At 48.8% G+C, this 18,880-nt stretch overlaps 7 protein-coding genes across 7 annotated transcripts; 4 read left to right on the top strand and 3 right to left on the bottom strand.

Moving 5' to 3' along the window:
• The first annotated feature begins 764 nt into the window (after positions 1-764).
• GGI43DRAFT_400816 (uncharacterized protein) lies at positions 765-3,150 on the top strand. Its single transcript, XM_083205496.1, has one exon. The coding sequence runs from the start codon at positions 1,380-1,382 to the stop codon at positions 2,826-2,828; it is 1,449 nt and encodes a 482-aa protein (XP_083062013.1). The 5' UTR covers positions 765-1,379; the 3' UTR covers positions 2,829-3,150.
• On the bottom strand, positions 3,151-6,284 carry GGI43DRAFT_400815 (uncharacterized protein). The gene has a single exon (XM_083205495.1). It carries the CDS (start codon positions 5,949-5,951, stop codon positions 3,684-3,686), a length of 2,268 nt encoding a protein of 755 aa, XP_083062012.1. The 5' UTR covers positions 5,952-6,284; the 3' UTR covers positions 3,151-3,683.
• Positions 6,224-7,046, bottom strand: GGI43DRAFT_328125 (uncharacterized protein). The gene is made up of 2 exons (XM_083201941.1): positions 6,533-7,046; positions 6,224-6,264 (listed from the first exon to the last, which is right to left on the bottom strand). The coding sequence occupies exon 1, from the start codon at positions 7,000-7,002 to the stop codon at positions 6,706-6,708; it is 297 nt and encodes a 98-aa protein (XP_083062011.1). The 5' UTR covers positions 7,003-7,046; the 3' UTR covers positions 6,224-6,264; positions 6,533-6,705.
• Positions 7,047-7,856: 810 nt separating this feature from the next.
• On the top strand, positions 7,857-9,133 carry GGI43DRAFT_400812 (RmlC-like cupin domain-containing protein). Its single transcript, XM_083205494.1, has one exon. The coding sequence runs from the start codon at positions 7,980-7,982 to the stop codon at positions 9,012-9,014; it is 1,035 nt and encodes a 344-aa protein (XP_083062010.1). The 5' UTR covers positions 7,857-7,979; the 3' UTR covers positions 9,015-9,133.
• A 2,272-nt stretch (positions 9,134-11,405) lies between these two features.
• Positions 11,406-14,611, top strand: GGI43DRAFT_382237 (glycoside hydrolase superfamily; the record flags this gene model as incomplete). Its single annotated transcript, XM_083203222.1, has 3 exons — positions 11,406-11,480; positions 11,548-12,016; positions 12,084-14,611. The coding sequence occupies 3 exons, from the start codon at positions 11,406-11,408 to the stop codon at positions 14,609-14,611; spliced, it is 3,072 nt and encodes a 1,023-aa protein (XP_083062009.1).
• A 535-nt stretch (positions 14,612-15,146) lies between these two features.
• GGI43DRAFT_328014 (trimeric LpxA-like protein) lies at positions 15,147-16,529 on the top strand. The gene is made up of 3 exons (XM_083201940.1): positions 15,147-15,555; positions 15,690-15,812; positions 15,931-16,529. The coding sequence occupies exons 1-3, from the start codon at positions 15,365-15,367 to the stop codon at positions 16,289-16,291; spliced, it is 675 nt and encodes a 224-aa protein (XP_083062008.1). The 5' UTR covers positions 15,147-15,364; the 3' UTR covers positions 16,292-16,529.
• On the bottom strand, positions 16,436-18,377 carry GGI43DRAFT_421860 (uncharacterized protein; the record flags this gene model as incomplete). Its single annotated transcript, XM_083208025.1, has 2 exons — positions 16,436-16,721; positions 16,771-18,377. The coding sequence occupies 2 exons, from the start codon at positions 18,375-18,377 to the stop codon at positions 16,436-16,438; spliced, it is 1,893 nt and encodes a 630-aa protein (XP_083062007.1).
• Between the last annotated feature and the right edge of the window lie 503 nt (positions 18,378-18,880).

The raw sequence follows: 18,880 nt of genomic DNA, 5'->3' as shown, positions 1-18,880 counted from the left end.
GCAGACGAAAAAAGAGGCAGACAGGGATCATCCCTCGTCGGGAGGCGGGGAAGACCAGCCGCCTTGATCGTAGTACATACTACTACTTTAACATAGTAGTATTACTCGATACGTATAATTTCCTACTACGGTCGATAATACATGTGCTGAACCATTGGTGGATCCCCCTTTATACTAAAGTTTGTTTGATATCTGCCGCGGTTTATGACAGATGGGGCATATTTGGCAAAGAGCTGACATCGCGTCGTCATCAAGTTTGTCTGCTTGCTTAGACCTTCAACGAATAAACCAGTCGCTGGATAGCAATTCTACAGACGCTACGGCGATGCCGAGAAGGATTCATTTTTTCAGCTGAAAGTTCCAGCTCGAAGCCAGTAAGCAATCCGTCGCTAGGGTACAAAGTAACATCACAAACAGTGCCGATCTCTCTCTCTCTTTTGTCGGAATTCCTTACCCCCTGCGTGGCTTGACGCCTTGATGAGTAAAGCAGAAAAAGAGCTCTATCACTATTTTGTTTTTACCATCTCAATGCTCCTTACAGCTTGTGGTGTGTGTAGGCTGCATGAGATGGTTTGCTATCATTGGCCTCGTTTGCTGCACTTGTACATTTTACTCCAATCATTAACAAGCAGATAATATTCCTCTCTACCTAGTATATCCAATATGACAGCTTTTGTGAATATCAGCTCACTTTCTCTAACCATAAACCCCCTATACCCAATCAATCCTCCCTTGCATTTCCCCATCTCAACACCATACTAAAGCCTCATCCCACCAAGCCACTCCGCAAGCCCCCAGCCAGAATGCAAAAAGCAAACATATCCACAAAGCTTTTAGATCAAGAAAAAAAGAAAAGGAAGCAGTAGATACTGTACTAACGTATCTAACCGACCACCCATCTCTTCTCTCCAGAAGCAAAATCCAGTAAAAAACGAAGCATCCGCCCCATATGCTAAGCCAAGCAAGGAATGCTTTTACCCGTATCAAGGGCGAGCGCGCGCGCAAAACCTCCTCCACCACCCAACTTAGACATTTGCGACGCCACAGCTCTGGGAGAAGAGTCAGTCAAAAGAGGCAGCACTAAAAAGGAGAGAGAAAAAGGAGACCTCTCGATATTTCTATATGAGGTAAGTCTGCTCCACCATGTCTCGTCTCATCGAAAATCGAAAAAAGTGTCCTGCGTCTGCTATGCATGTCTTGTTGACTTTTATTTTTCTTTTTCTTCTTCTTCTTCAGCATCTGTTTATGCATACTAGATAGCCCAGACTACATACATTTTTTATACTTTTCACTTCTGAACCACCTTCACAGACAAGACTATTTGTATATCATACCTCTTTCCCCTTGCTTGCTGCCCCTCCTATATCCAGTCTCACTTTATGCCTTTTTTTTTTCTTTTTTTCTCATACAAACGCATTGACGCTTTTTTCTCTTCCCTCCTAATCGCACGCATATGCTTGCTTGTGCCTCGTCTAATGCCCATGTCACCAACCCGTACCATGGAGAGGTCAAGCAAGCTCGCTCCTCTCACCCTAGTATCAAAATATTACCCCGTGGCGAACTACTCCTACCCTCGCAGCGAGGGCGCCCCAACTCCCTGTAACAGCAGAAGGCCGTCGGCAAAGTGGTCCACAGAGGACTTCAAGAGGTCGTCGGTGGATTCCCAGCCTTCAGCACCGAGTCCTTTATCATCCCCGCCGAGCCTGGTCGACGACCGCACGGACTCTGAGGCCTCGGCGGATGTTGATGACTATCGCTACCACGCTCACGCCAACGAGCTCTGGGACAGCTTTTGGATGTCCGGACAGCACCAACACCACATTCTTGGCAGTCACGAAAAGAAGCCTTCAATAATGGCTGCGTCAGGTCTCGCTTCTGCAGCTCCTAGCTGTATTCCTCCCAAAGTCCCAGAGAAGGACTATCCAGCCTTGATATCCTCACCTCAACGATCAAGAAGACGCCCACAAGGCCCTCGCTCTCAGGGTAGCAATGACTGGCCACTCTCTGACCAACACTCGCAATCAGACCAACCACGAAGGCCATCACCGACATACTCAGCATTTCCAAAGGTAGAAAACATCCCATCGCCAGCATGTACACGGCCAAGCTCGAGTTCTCAGCTACCTACTGGTGCTTGCGAGAACCGCCTCTCAGGCATGGACGCTCGCTGTTCTCTCCAACAGGCTCCTTCTCATACAGCTGCCTCACTTTATAGTCGCCCGGGAAGCCCTCATCCCAGAGCCTTCTCACCCGCCTCTCTAATGGCGTTTCAGCGTCCAGCTACATCTCACGGCTCACGACCATCCAGCCCCATGGACTATCCATTTCCCTCGCCTCCGCCAACAGCGCCGCTACCAGCTCTACCAACCAACTGCCCAAAAGCCCCTCATCTCACACCTCGGTCCTCAAATCTCTTTCAACACAGTCACACCCAACAACAACCTCAGCCGCTAAACCATACAATCCGCCCTTATAAATCTACTGCTCAGCTCCGTCGCCCGCCTCCAGAGCCGCTGCCTGTCTCTGTATTTGAGTACGATTCCGACACAGAGTGTTCCGACGATGATTCATCTCCTCTGGAATCTCCCGCTCTCTCCTTCTTTCGCTTCCACAGACGGAGTCAAAGCCCCAAGAACAACGATGACATCTTCACCCGTCGTCGTGGCTCTGCCTCCAAAGTAGCATCAACGACTCGCCAGTCTTTAATTGATACGACAGAAAAGGAAAATTGCAAACGGCGCAAGAGGACCAACACCATAGACAGCCTACCCCGTGTGGTGAAGCAGTCAGAAGTATTTAGCAGAATGCTGGGGCTACGAAGCCGATGAGCTTAATCGTATACGTCTTTCATTCAATGTTTCAACGATCTTTCCTATTTTTTTTTCTACTCTCATTTATGATAATGAAGGCCAACTTGGCCACAGCCACTCACTCATTTGCATCCTTCATTCATTCAAAGCAAGCGGACCATAGCCACTCTTTTAACATGCTTTAACCACACCTTGGGTCATTCGTTTCTTTTCCTTCTTTTTCTTTTGTTCAACAGGATGGGTGGGTGGTAATAACGGCAGCATGAAAAGGAGTATTGGTAGAGTCATGGGATTTTTCTCATCATGAAACTTAATCATAATTCGATATGTTTCTTCATCTTCTTCTCTCGCAATAATGCTGTGCACCAAACTACCAGACCTTCGAAAGCCCACATGTTTACAACGTAGTCAACAGTACATGCATTCCAAAGCATAGCATATTTAAGGTTGTTGAAAATATTTTTAAGCACATATGTGTTCACTAGGTATGTATCACCCAGCATGTGGCGGATGGCTGTGTGTCCCCATAGCAATTTTAATTTTGAAACATGTTTTCATGAATTGAGAGCCATCAGCCACTACATACTGATATCATATCAACATTACATAATAGTCTTGTCTTTTGAACAAGCATCGTCAACCACCTTTCATTCCCCATTATATACTCGTTGCTCATATCGCCCATCGCGTCCCATATTCCTCCTTTCTCGTAGATGTCGTGAATGTCAAACTTTGGTAGTACCTCCAACTCCGGATGCATGCTGAAGCCATGCGAGCATTGCAAAAAAGAGAAAAAAAGAAGAGAAAAAAAAGAAACGCTCTGCTTCTTCGTGCTTTTAATTTGAAAGAAGGAAAAAAAAGAGGAAAATATCATCACACCATGGATCTAGAAGATCTTGGCAACTTTTCTGGAAAATTGTTCATACGCCGTACGCTTAATCGGTGCTCGTCTTTCCCTGGCACAATGCCAAAGAACCACGAACTTTCCTCTCGAGCATCGACGCGTCCGACACCAAGCCGGCTTGCAAGGTCTTTCCGTCCTCGAACGGATCGAAACGCGGCATCTTGTATAAGCTCCTCGGCGGAGCAGAGGCTGATAATTCCAGCGATCGAGGTGACTGGTCGCGGGAGCAGGAATTGGCGGCGGTGGGGCACCATCAGAGAAAGCCCGCCAACGTATAGAATCAGGAATGCTAGCAGGACGCCAAACACTGGCATGTTAGGATACATTCGGACCGTTTGATCAGGCCTTGTTAAAGCCATAAAGAGCCCGCCGCCCAAGATTGGGATGAAAATAAACAATGTTGCCAGCAGCGATACAGCCGCCACTCTCCAGTGTCCATTTCTCAGTGCTCTCCATGTTGACTGGAAGGGGAGACAAGCTGCATAGTCTGCTAAAAGGGATCTCTGCGCCAAAGCACCGTTCACATCATATAGGTCGGCCCAGGGTTGGAGAATTCGCAGTGACTGATCGATGCCTTGGAAATACAAATAGAGAATCGTGCCGATTAGAGCGGGCACGAAGCTGAAGACAAAGTCGGCGGGAGAAAAGGCGTTGTCGTCAGGCATTGCGCTCAACCCCGGTAAGAAACCATCCTCTAGTCGAGTTTGCGGCAAGAAGGAGACGATGAGTAAAGCTAAGAGCAAAACAAAGCTGACTGCAGCCGATGCAGTGATTGGAACATTGCGGAGATGCATCGGTAGATATCTGCCACCAGGAGCCCCAAGAGCAGAGTTTTGTGCCGCTTTCGGGTTGATGAAAAAGTCGTTGCTACCCTTTTTGCTCATCGTACCAGAGATGGACTCGAAAGCTTCATCGGGCGAGGCTCCAATGGCATACCAAATACCTCCCATGGTCGCATCTTCAGCTCTCCAGTACCCCAACCGATCAAACCATCTCTCGTGCAGTTGATTTTTAAACACCTTGGCGTTCTCAGCAAGATCATTGCGTCTATAGCTATGCATGACGTTGCTGCGGTTTAGTAATGGCAAAAGATCTCCAATCGACCGAATGTCCCAAGCAAGGCCGGTCCATTGAACGATCCAATAAGCCATTAGAATCACTGTCGAGAGACACAGAACGCCGTATATGCCGACAAGGACCCAAACGACTATTTGAACTGGCGCCCAAACCCACTTCTCATTGACAAAAATGCACGTAAAGGCTGAGCTTTGCAAAGGAATCGTAAATATAGTTAGCCAAGCTGCAGCATCAAAAATCTTAAACTGCCAGGGTCCAGTGAACTGAGGCAGTAGAAAAGAACCACGGTATAGTCTTCGAAACAGACCCAGATATCTAACCCGAGGGTCCTCACTGGCCATTGCAGTAAACGGTAGAACTCGCATACAGGCTGCCACTACACTTTGAACATAAACGAAAATAATGCTGGCCAATAGCTGTGGCAATATCCGGAATACAAAGTACTGGCCCGAGTATATGCTGCCCGTATATGGGGTCAAACCTGAATGGAAAGTCGAGTATCTATCGCAGAAAGCGAGGGCGGCCAGCATGAGTAAAATTAGTATAATCAAGATTATCAATGAGAATGCCCGTAAAATTTGTGGTTTGACGGTAAGTGGCTGATACGTTCTGCCATGGGGGTCAAAATCTTCTAGCATATTGCTTGAAGCGGGAATCCATCGTGATGAGCTTGCTCCGGTTGGATCAAAAGAAGCTGTACTGCGTCGCGGGAGCTGAGGAGGGGGAGAAGGGCCCCTGAGGGGAGCCGATGGGGCAGTTTCATTCGTTATGCGATCCTGACGGGTTGGCGAAGAGTATCCCGCGGACTCATCAAATCCACGCATCGGATCATAGCGTTCGGAATACCCGTCAGACGAGCTGGATACGAGATGCGATGGTATCGACGTGCTCTGACCGCCCACCAAAGCTTGCAGAGCATATTGAATGTACGGTGTATCGTCTACTCCAGGAGTGACTTTTCCCGCCGCCAAAGCCAATTCATCTTTAATGTTAGGCATGCGGGAAGCGTTATCGGCGGCGAACATGGCTAGTTGAGCTTCGTCAAAGCGCACTGTTGGGTCTTCTTCTGGCTCGATGGCATGGTATCCCGCAGGGTGCGAGGACTGATTTGCTTGCAGCTCAGAAGATCGCGATTTGATGATTCTTAGCGGGGCTACCATACCATCAGACGCATCGCTGGCTTGAGAATCGGGTCGGCGAGAGGAGCGTCGATTCGATGTCGAGGCACGCTTTGTACGGCTGCTCTGCTGTCGCTTATGGCGTGTCGAAGGAGAGGCCTCGCTGTCGGGGACGGCCTGATATCGAGCGTTGTTTGACGACCGCCAACCTATAAAGAGAGGGATTGTTAGCAGCTGCGCGCAATATGTCTATGATCCAGCTGATCACCTGCGCTAACGTACGAGAAGGCTCTTCATCGTCACGGGCGACACTTTGGTAACTCATTCTTGCACCGCTCGACGCAAGCCAGCTACACTAGGAGGAGTTTGGCCAATTGCTTCTGCAGGACGCAATGCAAGAGAGAGGAAACGGTGTATGGTGTGGGATGGGTACTCAAGCTCAAGAGTGTGTATGGCTGAGTTTTAAACAGGGTTGGGGAAAGTTGACGCAGGAGAGCTGGGTGGGTGTCCCAGCCACCGAAGATCCACGAAGCTCCGTAGCGCACGGGAGCTGTCAGATAGATGGGGCCGAGTCAGGAGGCCTGTAGGCCGAAATCACTGACGCTATCGCACCATATACTGACCTTGGAAAAGATGCTGAAACAGGATTTGAGGATGTTTCGATGGCAATATAAAGAAAAGCTGCCAAGGCAGATTCTGGTCTTTAACGATATTACAGAATATTCATAGCTCTTTGCAGGCTGCTCGCGAGGCTGCCGTTGGGCTCGTCGATCTTCGGGCTTCGGGTGCTGAAACTCTAGCAGACGGGTGGCGCATACAGCCGCCGGAGGCCCGCAAAATCGGGTGGCTGGGGAGCAGGGGTCGGCGGCTTGGTCAAGTCAAAGCTGAGACTGCCGAGTTGAGAGATGAGGCTGCCGATGAGGGTTATTGGAGAGCCTGGAGGATAGCAGAAGAGGAGATGAGCATAATTTGTGAAGCTGAAGAGGATATTTCTTAAGCAGCACAACACAGGGCCATGCAAAGTATAAAATACGGCGTACAAGGCAAGAAACGAGGGGCTCTGGTCCTGCCATGCTGGCGATGAGTTGTCCATGGCCCATTTTAATGCAATATCGGACCAATAATCGCCGAGCTAGCCAGGCGCCTCGGCATCTCATTGGATGCTAAAGAAAGTTTTTATCAAGGTGTGTACAAGCGCAAGACATTTTGAGCAATTGCATGAATTTGGGCGATGAAGTGGCTGCATGGATGTAGCTGATCGATACTAAGAGACAAAGGCGCTTATAATGGAGCAGATGTGCTTGTATGTGCCGTGATATTAAGCATATGGCTTGACAAATTATGCTCTCTTCTGTCTTGCATCATCGTACCCTATAGCCAGCCTAGGCAAGTTCGGACAAGCTGTCTCATATTAGCCATTTGTCGAATGTACATCAAAAAGCGTATGTGGGTAACCTTGATTCAAGCTGAGACATGGAGATTGAGCTCCGCGGAAGCTGTTCCTAGCTTCAAAGTGCATGCGTTTGTTTTAGAGTAATACTGCGTCAGCCTTTTCGACATCTTGAAGACCCAAGGAAATAATGACGCATCTCATAGGCTAATTTACTGCACAAGTGCAAAGTAGAGTAGATACGAGACGTATCTAGTCTAATCTATAACTAGGTAATTACTCATCGCACAAGGCCAATATCTAGCTTCAGCAATCTTCAGCTTCACTATATACCATACATGAAGCAATATACGATTGCACTTGATCTGGTAAGTGCATTAGTCAGTGCGCCGCTTTCGTTCGATTTTGTGGGGCAAACCGCGAAACTCTCCATAGTACGTACCTTGGAAGGCGATTAGAAAAGCTAGCGTAATTATTGGTGATTGGTTTTAGCGCCTGCGAACTGCTCAAGCTGCTGAGCAAAACCTTAGTAAGATGATGAAAGCCAGATTTTGCACAGTAACGTCAGGCTTAGAAATTTATTGCCAATTCGCAGATATATCATGGAGCTTCTTTTTTCTTTCTGGAGAATTCTGTAGTATTCGTTTTCTTCACCGCACGACTCTGTAGAACAAGCATAAATGAGTCGCTTTGCTTTGCTTTTTGCAATTCTTGCTGCTTCAATTTCCATACTCGTATACTTCTTACCAATCGAGAATTACACGCAAATCTACTACAAAAACATATTCAGTAAAAACATTTCTACGGATACACCGGCATCCCCCAATCTGTCTATACCAAAGAATATCACAGCCATGTCGAAATCAATTCTCCGACAGGCTAAGATCACGCCTCATCTGTCGTCGAGCAGGGGCCACAACGATATTGGCTGGTTGAACACATACCACAGCTTCTCCTTTGCCGACTGGCACGATAGCAGATACACTCAGTTTGGGGCTCTACGGGTCTTGAATGAAGATAGAGTAAAGCCGCTCTCTGGATTCCCCACCCACCCCCATCGAGATTTTGAAATCTTCAGCTACATTTTATCCGGAGAACTGACCCATCGGGACTCCATGCTCGCCAAGGGCAACGAAGGGGGTCAATCGGACAAGTTCTACCGGATGCGACGTGGAGATGTACAGTTCACTACAGGAGGCACGGGTATCGCTCACTCTGAATTCAATGAGCACAACAAGGACACAGTCCACTTTTTGCAGATCTGGGCATTCCCCTGGAAGAGAGGGTTGATTCCCCGATATCACACTCGTACTTTTTCAGAAGAGGACAAGAGGGAGGGCTTTGTCAAGATCCTCAGCCCGCTCAAGGCAGGTGAAGACGCTACCGTGAAAGAGGAGGCAGAGGCAGAGCCCATCATTCCCAACACAATCCCCATTCACGCAGATTTTGTCATGGGCGCCGGAATCATCGCGCCAGAGGGCAAGTTTGAGTGGACAGTTGGAGGCGGTGCAGGTATCAAGACACAGCGCAAGGTATACGTCCACTTACCGATGCTGAAAGGAGGAAAGGCCAAGATCAGGCTTGATGGCTGGGAGAATGTAGAGCTGTCTGAAGGAGACGGCGCATTTATTGAAGGAGTTTTCATTGGCGACAAGTTGACAGTGGAGAGCATTGGAGAGGCTGAGGCCGAGGTGATTGTGCTGGATACCGCTTAAGCGGACACGTATACTGTAAAATAGAAAATGATTGGCTTGGAACTGTGTAATAATTTAACATGACATGATGGAAACAAAAGGCCCGTATGAGTCAAACCAACGAGCGGCAGAGATGTCGCTAGTAATTTCAGCGCGATCAAAGAGGCAACGGCCGAAAGGCGAGATATCAATGATGACGCGAGATATTTCTCGACTGAGAGGGCGGGGCCAAGATAGTCCGAGCGTCTACAGCCGAGACCCCTGTCAGTTAGCAGCAGTGGTTACTGTGCTCCGTAGTGGAAGCAGGCTAGATCCAATGGTGCGTCTTGGCGACGCAGGCACACATGCGCCTCTTTAAGGGCCTAAGCTGGGCAAATTTCTATTCGGGCAACCTTGCGTGCATGTACATACAATTGTGGCAAGGCGCCTGGACTCTGCAACTCGAGCTATACTGATGGAGTCTCTTAGACTTGTGAGGTGCTTGGCATTGATGACTGTAAATGGAATAGTATTGCCTTGCATGAAACAGAGGAAAAAAAAAAAAAAAAAAAACTTTTGATTTATAGTTATTCAGGGCATAAATACCACACTATCGGGCGTTCCGTGCGCAAGGAGATGATACTGCTTCTGGCTTGGCGCGCCTGATAAGATAGTGCAGGTTAAGCTTGAACCGCAGCAAAAAAAGGTTTCTCGCTTGAACACCACTTCTCCGCCTCGCCTCCGTACTCCGCATCTGCTGTCAACAAGACCCAAAGTGGAAGTGGCCGAGTGAAATGAAGCCCACTCCAGTGCCATGATAACGTTTCATTGTTTTGCTCTTCACGATTTTCGCCTCCGCAGGGACCGGAGCCCTTGCGCTTGCAGTGCTGTATTACTTCGGATTTGCTCCAGCTTGCTCGCGATCCAGGCACAGCAACGATCAGACTTGTCGCAGCTGATGAGGCGCAGATTCGGCTTTCTTCACCTCAGTGTGACCCCCGCGCACGTGGGACGTCTGCTCACAATTGGTAAATCCTCTGACAATCCGGCTGAAATCCGAAATACGCTCCCCCTGCCCTAGAGATCTAAGCGCCTTGGTTTTTCAGGTACAAGACCTCAAGAACGGCTCGTAGCCTTCCTAATTGGAGGATTTGCCTTAGCCCTACGAGAAAAAGCTTTTAACAGCAGCCGCTAGCAGCTGTTTACTAATGCGCCACGCGCTAATCAGGGATGCCAATGCAGGGGTAACGGGCACATGTGAGTAAGGACAGCCCATTCTCCGGACGTCTGGCGGCTGTGATTCGTGGGTTTACGTTGCTAATGGAGACGTCTATGGCACGAATCCTTCGACGTTTTCACTGGTGTGGCCCACACGCGGGATCGAAGTAGGCGAGACGAACCTCATACCATTGCTGTCGCACTGTTCACCCCCGATCCTGGGAGCGACAACCTTATTTTCATCGTGAATTTTGCCATGTTTATGTGAATACGATGGCTTCCTATGAGCATGTCATCGTATCCTCAGGTGACTCTGCTTTGTCATATTGGACATATAATGGAATACGAATCTACATACTTATTGTGAAATCTCGGCTTTTAGAGTGGTGGTGTGAATCATTGCCTGCCGCTCTAAGCACTATACAAGTGGCCAATCAAACTAATAATTGGCCTTAGATTGATGGCTGCTAGTGCTAGCACTTAAATGACTTGTACCTGAAAGTTCACACTGTTGGTTGCAAGACCAACAGTGCGTAGCATTTCGCCGTGGTCATGCGTGCGGAAAAGACCGCATACTCCAGAGGTTCTATCACGGATACCACCGGAGTACACAGCCCAAACTATCAACATCTGGACAAGGAACCCTAGGTTTGGCTAGTGGTGGGTGTTCTCCGATATCACTATACCTGTTCCTGGATTCTGCAGTGTTGGTTGGGTTACGCCACCAATGGTGTCTATGCAGTCTGCCCACCTTCTTGCCGTTGAAAGGCCATGTATGGACAAATCAGGCTTCATGGGGCCCTCCATCCGTCATAGCTCATGACGGGGAGATTGGGCCAAGAACCAAACTCGCATATGAGCCCAGTTGCGTGCTGAAATCGGATGGGCCTTAGGCAGAAGAGGCCCCAGGGGGGGCCGAGAAAGGAAATCGCCGAGTCCACGATAGAAGCACTCTCGGCGGTAGTAGTTTACAGTAGGGCCCGAATAAGCGTGGGCAAGTAAAAAACTAGATGGTCAGCTCTCAGCCGTTGCCTATCCTCTTGTGTTTTCCTTTTCTTCTCTCTGTCAACTCCAGAGAAGGCTCTGTTCCTCAGCCAAGCTGCAGACGGTTTCGTTTGCGTCCTTTCGTTGATCTTGTATCATCGTCACACTCATTTTTTTTCACAGGCTTCGGCCAACTTTCTGTCTTTTTCTTGTTTAAACTAGTCAGTCATTATGGTTTCTCTCACTGCTGCTTTTCTGGCCAACGCTGGCCTGGCGGCCGCCACTGGCGTTCTTAATGGTTATTGGGTATGTTGACGGCTGTCCTTTCTCTCTCCTAGAACTGCTGAGCATCTAGCTAACAACTAATATACAGGGACAATACAGCACCCTTGAGGGCATTCGAACACACTGTGATAGCGGTGTTGATTCAGTCACTCTTGGATTTGTCAACAGTGCCCCCTATCAGGAAGACCAGTCTGGTTATCCCGGACTTAATTTTGGACCCAACTGCTGGGGAACCTATTCTAATGCAGACGGTGTGCCATCAAACCTGTTGAGCCACTGCACGTCCCTTCAAAATGATATCCCCTACTGCAGGGCCAAAGGCGTCAAGGTCATTCTGAGTATCGGAGGAGTCTATAACTCGGCGACATCCAACTACTTCGTCCCGGATAACTCTACTGGAACCCAGTTTGCCCAGTTCCTTTACAATGCTTTTGGTCCCTACAACTCTAGCTGGACGGGCCCTCGCCCCTTTGACGATCCCATTACGGGAGTTCCTACCGCTGTTGATGGTTTTGATTTTGATATCGAGATGAACTGGACAAATCGCGCTATCTACCGTGAGTTTCCCTATGCCCCCTTTTGAACCTTTGCTGGCGCCGAATGCTAAGACAAGTTATTTATTAGCAAATGGAAATGGACCCCTCATCGAAATGGCCAACACATTGCGTGCTCTTAACCCATCATTGATCCTTACCGCTGCTCCTCAGTGCCCTACTGATGCTACGAACTTTTACCTGAAGGACTTGATCACGCAGGCTTCCTTTGATAAGCTCTTCATTCAGTTCTACAACAACCCGGGATGTGATGCCATTGTTGGTAACTCCCCTGGCGATAAGTTCAACTATGACGACTGGGAAACCATTATTTCCAACAGCCCGAGGAGCTCTTCGGCCAAGCTGTACATTGGTCTCCCTGCCATCCTGGAGCCGCCCGAAACTGGTTATGTCGATCCCAACGTTGTGAAGAGTCTGGTCTGTCAGTACCAGAATAGGCCCCACTTTGGTGGTCTCTCTCTGTGGGATCTGTCTCGTGGTCTTGTTAATCTCGTCAACGGAACGTCGTTCAACCAGTGGTCTCTAGAGGCGCTTCAGGCTGGATGCAATCCCTTCCCTGGTTCCACCTCTTCGACAACTACGATCCTGAGCACCACCACTTCCAAGGCTTCGTCTACGACTTCTACAGCGTCGTCTACGACCACGACCTCCAAGGCTTCGTCTACGACTTCTACAGCGTCGTCTTCGACCACGACCTCCAAGGTTTCGTCTACGACTACCACTTCCAAGGCGTCTTCTACCACTTCCAAGGCTTCGTCTACGACTTCTACAGCGTCGTCTACGACCACGACCTCCAAGGCTTCGTCTACGACTTCTACAGCGTCGTCTTCGTCCACGACCACCAAGGCTTCGTCCACGACTTCTTCTAAGGCTTCGTCCACGACCACGACTTCTTCCAAGGCATCGTCCACAACTTCCAAGGCTTCGTCCACGACTTCTTCCAAGGCTTCGTCCACGACTTCTTCCAAGGCTTCGTCTACGACCTCCAAGGCTTCGTCCTCGTCCACGACTTCTTCTAAGGCTTCGTCCACGACGACCACTTCCAAGGCTTCGTCCACAACTTCTAAGGCGTCCTCCACGACCTCTAAGGCTTCGTCCACAACTTCCAAAGCCTCGTCCACGACCTCTAAGACGTCGTCTACGACTTCTTCTAAAGCGTCGTCTACGACCTCCAAGGCTTCGTCTACGACGTCTAAGGCTTCGTCCACGACTTCTTCTAAGGCTTCGTCTACAAGTTCCAAGGCTTCGTCCACAACTTCTAAAGCGTCGTCTACGACCTCCAAGGCTTCGTCTACGACGTCTAAGGCTTCGTCCACGACTTCAAAGGCTTCGTCCACAACTTCCAAGGCTTCAACTACCTCAAAGGCATCGACAACTTCCAAGGCGAGCTCTACTTCTAAAGTGAGCACGACTTCTAAGGCGTCTACCACTTCCAAGGCATCTACGACCTCAAAGGCAAGCACTACCTCGAAAGCGAGCACGAGCTCCAAGCCAAGCACGACCTTGAAGACAAGCACAACCTCGAAAGCAAGCACTACTTCTAAGGCGTCTACGACCTCGAAGGCTTCGACTACGTCAAAGGCAAGCACCACGACGAAGGCCAGTACTACCAAGGTGAGCTCTACGTCAAAAGCGAGCACCTCGTCGAAAGTAAGCACCACGTCAAAGGCAAGCACTACATCCAAGGCCACGACCTCAAAGGCCTCCACAACTTCCACGCCAAGCACCACGTCTAAGCCCGCTACTTCTACAAAGCCTTCAACTTCAGCAAAGCCTACCTCTTCTACTACATCTGTGAAGCCAACAACATCCTCGGCGTCAGCTTCAGACCTGCCCCCGGTGTCGGACAAAGCCGTTACTACCTCGAGCGCAATTTCAAGCTCGTCTAGTTCAGTCGTTGTTTTGCCCACGACAACCAGCCGATGGTCTAACTCATCTATTGCCGTGACCTCCGCTCGCAACCCAGCCACAACAACTTCTGGCTCTGCATCCGTCTCTTTGACGACCAGTGTTGTGTATACTACATCTGTGCACACTGTTACAAAGTGCCCATCCTACGTTACCGACTGCCCAGCAGGAGGTTACGTGACTACAGAGACTATTGCCTTGTACACCACTGTCTGCCCTGTTAGCGGTGCAACCAAGACTCCCGAGGCTACGTCTACCAAGGAGGGCTCCCAACCTGGGGCAACTAGCAGCCCTGTTGGACTCGGCGGCGCCGGTGCCGGTGGCTTCCCACAGATCACAGCAGTTGGACAGCCTTCCGGCCCAGTTGTCGAGGCTGCCGTTCCTACTGGTGCTGCCAGTTCCAGCGGTCTTCAAACACTTGTCAAGCCCGCCACCTCTGCTGGTGCTCCTCAGGGCTCTTCTGGCGAAAGCAGTGCTTTCTCCAGCTCCCCTAGCCAGCCAACCATCCCTGTTGGCGCGGGCTCGCCTTACCCTAGCGGTGGTTCTGGCGGCGCATCGCCCTCTGGAAGCTGGAGCGGCGTTCCCTCTGGACCTTCCACGACCCCTAGCATTCCTGCCAACGGCGCTTCTGTGATGAGTGCTAGCTTGGTTGGCCTGGCAATCGTTCTGGCTGTACAGATTGTCTTGTAAGGTATAGACTCATAGAAGTTTGAGGCTTTTTGGTTTATGTGTGTTTTATGGGAGCCATTATTCTTCTTTTTACAAAAATTTGTCATTCTGAGCCTTACCTAACAATAGGTTGGGAAGGAATCTACTATTTACTGTCCATTTTCTTTTTATATATTTTTTTTATGTCGATACGGTCTTGGATAAATGTAGGGCTTGCTGTGTACTTTAGCTTATGACGATAATTTTGCAAGCCATTCACGGAGCATATCCGGGTTGAAAATGCTAGTATATAATTTTCATTTTTATGGCTCTTGAGTATTATTAGTGAGCTAATGCAGAGTGTAGTCTGATGTAGAACCGTGTTTCTTACTATTCGTTAAAACAACATGAAGTTTGCTTAAAGATGTGATGGTGGTTTATATCCGGAGTAATTTGGGAATAAGTTGGAATTTCCCCGAAACATTTCCTTATATAGAAAAGTGGATACTTTTTACTCAAACATGGACTCCAGCAATGGAAACAATATCCTCGATTTATTTGGCTAAAATCAAGTCTAAGCCTCGATGGTGTCGTATTCAGAAGAGCGTTTCAACTCACGAAGCACCAAGGCCCACCGAAACTAGGCAACTAATAGTTCCCCATAACCCCCCGCTTTATGCTCATTGTCAACCTGTTCAGTTTTACAACTACCGTCAAGACTTTGATCGACAATCTTGCAGCTCTCATCTGAATACTAATACATAATATTTTTTCATATCATCGATCGTTATTACCATGGCAGCTCAAACCCCCGACGGCGCGCCCATAGATCTGGCGGAAAACCGAAAGCGCATGCTTCGCGGCGATTTGTACTATGCCTTTACGCCGGATCTGATCCAAGATCGAAAGGAGTGCGTGAGGGCGGTTAGAAAGTTGAACACTGCCGTGGAACCTACCAGGAGAGAGTTGGCTGAGTTTTGGAGGGAGTATGTTTAATCTCTTTTCTTTTTTGACTTTTTCTCTCTTATACGGCTTTTGTTATTCCTATTATTATTAAGAGTGAATTTTGTTTTTATTCAATGTGAGATTTCATCTTTTACTTACTTTGCATCGCGTACAGGATCACCAGAGATGAAACCCCATTACCACCAAAGGCAGCAACCGAAGAAGAAGACGAGGCACTATTGGACGACTATCCAATTGTTGAACCCGGTCTCAGAATGGACTATGGATACAACGTTCGGTACGTCTCTTCTCTCATCACCTTTATTCCCAAACACACCTCAAACTTCATCCCCTTTATAACCATAAATCTGGTAAATAAGTCTCCCCCAAAAAGTGAAACTAATACTCGTTCCAAGACTCGGCAAAAACGTCTACGTCAACGCAAACAGCACCTGGATCGACACCTGCCCCATCACCATCGGCGCCCGCACCCTCATGGGCCCCAACGTCAGCTTCTACTCTGGCACGCATCCGCTGGATCACCGCGTGCGGAATGGTACCCGTGGGCCAGAGTCTGGAAAGCCAATCGTCGTTGGTGAGGATTGCTGGCTCGGTGGTGGCGTGACGGTCTTGGCGGGAGTGACGATTGGTAAGGGATCAGTGGTTGGTGCGGGCAGCGTTGTGACCAAGGATGTGCCGGAGGGGGTTGTGGTGGTGGGCAATCCGGCGAGGGTGTTGAAGAAGATCGTTCAAGAAGAAGTAAATGGCACGGCGTAAGATAGACAGTTTGGCAGATATTTGTTATAGACAGAGCGTGCAAGTTAGAATTAAACATCCCTGTTTGATAGAAATTAAATTGGTATATAGTCTTGAAACTTGTACAAAATCTAAGAATATTCTTTCCTCCACCCTCTCCTCTCATTAAATTGACCCTTCTTTCATGTATTCCTTTTCAGGTGTCAAAGTTCCGCTATCTTCACTTTCCACAACCATCGTAACAACTGTAGGTCTCTTGCCCGTGAGAATTCCTCCGAGAACTCTCGTCAACGTCGCTCTGCTCTCCCATATGGGGTACAAACCCACACAAATAAACGAGCAGAAGATCCAAATGATGCCTACGGTTACCCAGCCCGTGAAGAAAGGCTTAGAGAAGATGTACCCGGTGCCGTACATGGGCATTGGCCAAAGGACGAGGAATGCGATAGCCCTATTTGTTATGTTAGTGACAGAAAGAATTAGTTGTAGAAAGAACTTACATGAAAACAGTAACAAAGGAGGCAATCTTGAATGCCTTGTTTAGTTTCCGTCGCTCCTCTTCAGACTCTGTTCGCTCCTGGTTTCTCTCCAACTGTCGTTGTGCTTCGCGGTCGAGCCCTGACTCCTGGATGATATCATGATCATCCACCTTTCGAATCTCCATCATGGATTGCCAATCGTACTTGTCGAAGCCAAAAATGAGGCAAAGTAGCGGTACAAAGATAACTGGTGCTAGCAGCGCAGTCACGTTGCCAGCCAGCATTGGGTCGTTTGATCCCGTGCAGTCGACGTCTAGCTTGCCGCACGTCTTCTTTGCTGTTACTAGCCATGCGACGATTGAACAGATTGTACCGAGAATAGGCGAGAGTATTGCGGCCCAGCGGTTTTGACCGTTCCATAGTAAAGTCAAAGTGGCTGGGATCACGGCAGCTGAGATTAACACGCCCATAAGGAGGTAAAGGTAACCCATGGAGATACCGTTGTACCACAGGCCCGTGGAAATGCAACAGACAACAATCATATAGCCGACCATGCACATATGAGACATCCAGACAAGGCTTTTGCTGCTAGCATTAGGGCGGAAGTAGGTCTTGTAAATATCGTATGTAAAGATGGTAGATGTGGCTACCAACTCAGCGCTGAAAGCTGAAGTGACAGCCAAAAATAGCATGATGAGAGTTGCAATAGCTCCGCCTTTGCCCATGAGAGCCACCGCGGCATAAGGAAGCGCCAGTCCAGCAGAAACCTGAGAATCTGTCAGGCGGTTAGGATATGTCGGAAACTGGGGGCTGGACTCAAGAGCCAGCGCTGCGAGGCCGAGTGTCGTTGCCGTCAACCATGGAATGGCAAACCACGCCGCACCGCCCATGATATATCCAGGCAAAGCGTGAATTGGAGATGCTGCTATAGATTTGTTATAGTAGCCGTTGTCTAGGAACACGGTACCAAAATTCCCAACAATATTGATGACGAAGAAGATGGCGCCGCCTTGCGACCTCATGGTGAGATAACTGCCGTCGCGGTTACCAGAGACGGGATGGGCCTGGGCAGCTTTGACGAGAAGGTCATATACGGCTGACGGGCTACCAAGAACATCCGAAGTGGCATACGTCTTTAGTGCAAATATCATAATGATAATAAGAACAGCAAATGTGTGGATATAATCTGTAATGAAGGTCGCCTTTAAGCCGCCAGAGACAGTATATGCTACCACAGGGATGGGGATGAGAAAGATTGCGGCTACGCCATGCATTCCCGTCAAAGCATTTACTGTTGCGGCTCCTCCTGTAATCAACATGAGAGACACAAGCATATTGGTCATGAGGCCGAATACGATAAAGGTGAAATGCGCTGCCTTGCCGTATCTCGCCTTGATGACTTCCAGGAACGTATGGGCATTCGGAGCTCGTTTCTTAAGCGTTATAGCTATCGTAGCGAACAGTAAAATCTGAACGGTAGCTCCAGAGGCATACCAAAAGGGACCAGAGACTCCATATCGGTAGCACACGCCGGAGCTCTGTAATAGTGTTGCGGCCCAGGTCCAGGAGGAGACGACGGCAGAGGCGACCAGACCAGATTTCACGGTACGGCCAGCCGTATTGAACATTTCCGATGTCTGAACTTCATTGTTGAATCGTTTGAGGATGTGGGTGACGGTAATCTGTATGACACGTATTAGGATATATTACTAATATCTGGGCAAAGCCGGATTTTGAGAGATAGAGGCACTCAAACTCACCATGAAGATGGCAAACGCAAAGCCCAGGCCGAGGACAATTCCATAGCCATAGCCTTGGCCCAATGGGGTAGAATTCGTGCCAGACATGATGATTCCACGCAAGGAGCTGTGATGCTTCTGCAGGAGGGCTGAGGGCTGACTGGAGCGCGCTCGAAGCTGAAGATACCTCGCCTCGTCTAGATTGTCTCACTTCTAAAATTATCCAAATGCGGCAGCAAGGGAGAGATGCATAGTTATGTATCACCTCTCATTGCACGATATGTTATCTTAGTGCTCTGCATTCGATCATAAAGCTTGCCGATTCCATCTCAATCTACCTATGGATAATAGCGCAAAGCTCTTTTCTTTTTCTTATTCTAAAATCAACCCAT

Source organism: Trichoderma evansii (assembly GCF_050947405.1).
Source record: "Trichoderma evansii strain SZMC 28006 chromosome Unknown GGI43scaffold_6, whole genome shotgun sequence".
Lineage (NCBI taxonomy): Eukaryota > Fungi > Ascomycota > Sordariomycetes > Hypocreales > Hypocreaceae > Trichoderma > Trichoderma evansii.
The sequence above is the reverse complement of the archived record's forward strand: the minus strand, read 5'-3'. Positions and strand labels throughout refer to the sequence as shown.

Excerpts from the sequence above, each read along its gene's own strand:
- GGI43DRAFT_400815 (XM_083205495.1), bottom strand. The coding sequence starts at position 5,951 with ATGGTAGCCCCGCTAAGAATCATCAAATCGCGATCTTCTGAGCTGCAA.
- GGI43DRAFT_328014 (XM_083201940.1), top strand. The coding sequence starts at position 15,365 with ATGGCAGCTCAAACCCCCGACGGCGCGCCCATAGATCTGGCGGAAAAC. Across the intron at positions 15,556-15,689 it reads TTGGCTGAGTTTTGGAGGGA|GATCACCAGAGATGAAACCC; the intron begins GTATGTTTAATC and ends CATCGCGTACAG. Across the intron at positions 15,813-15,930 it reads GACTATGGATACAACGTTCG|ACTCGGCAAAAACGTCTACG; the intron begins GTACGTCTCTTC and ends ACTCGTTCCAAG.
- GGI43DRAFT_400812 (XM_083205494.1), top strand. The coding sequence starts at position 7,980 with ATGAGTCGCTTTGCTTTGCTTTTTGCAATTCTTGCTGCTTCAATTTCC.
- GGI43DRAFT_328125 (XM_083201941.1), bottom strand. The coding sequence starts at position 7,002 with ATGGACAACTCATCGCCAGCATGGCAGGACCAGAGCCCCTCGTTTCTT.
- GGI43DRAFT_400816 (XM_083205496.1), top strand. The coding sequence starts at position 1,380 with ATGCCTTTTTTTTTTCTTTTTTTCTCATACAAACGCATTGACGCTTTT.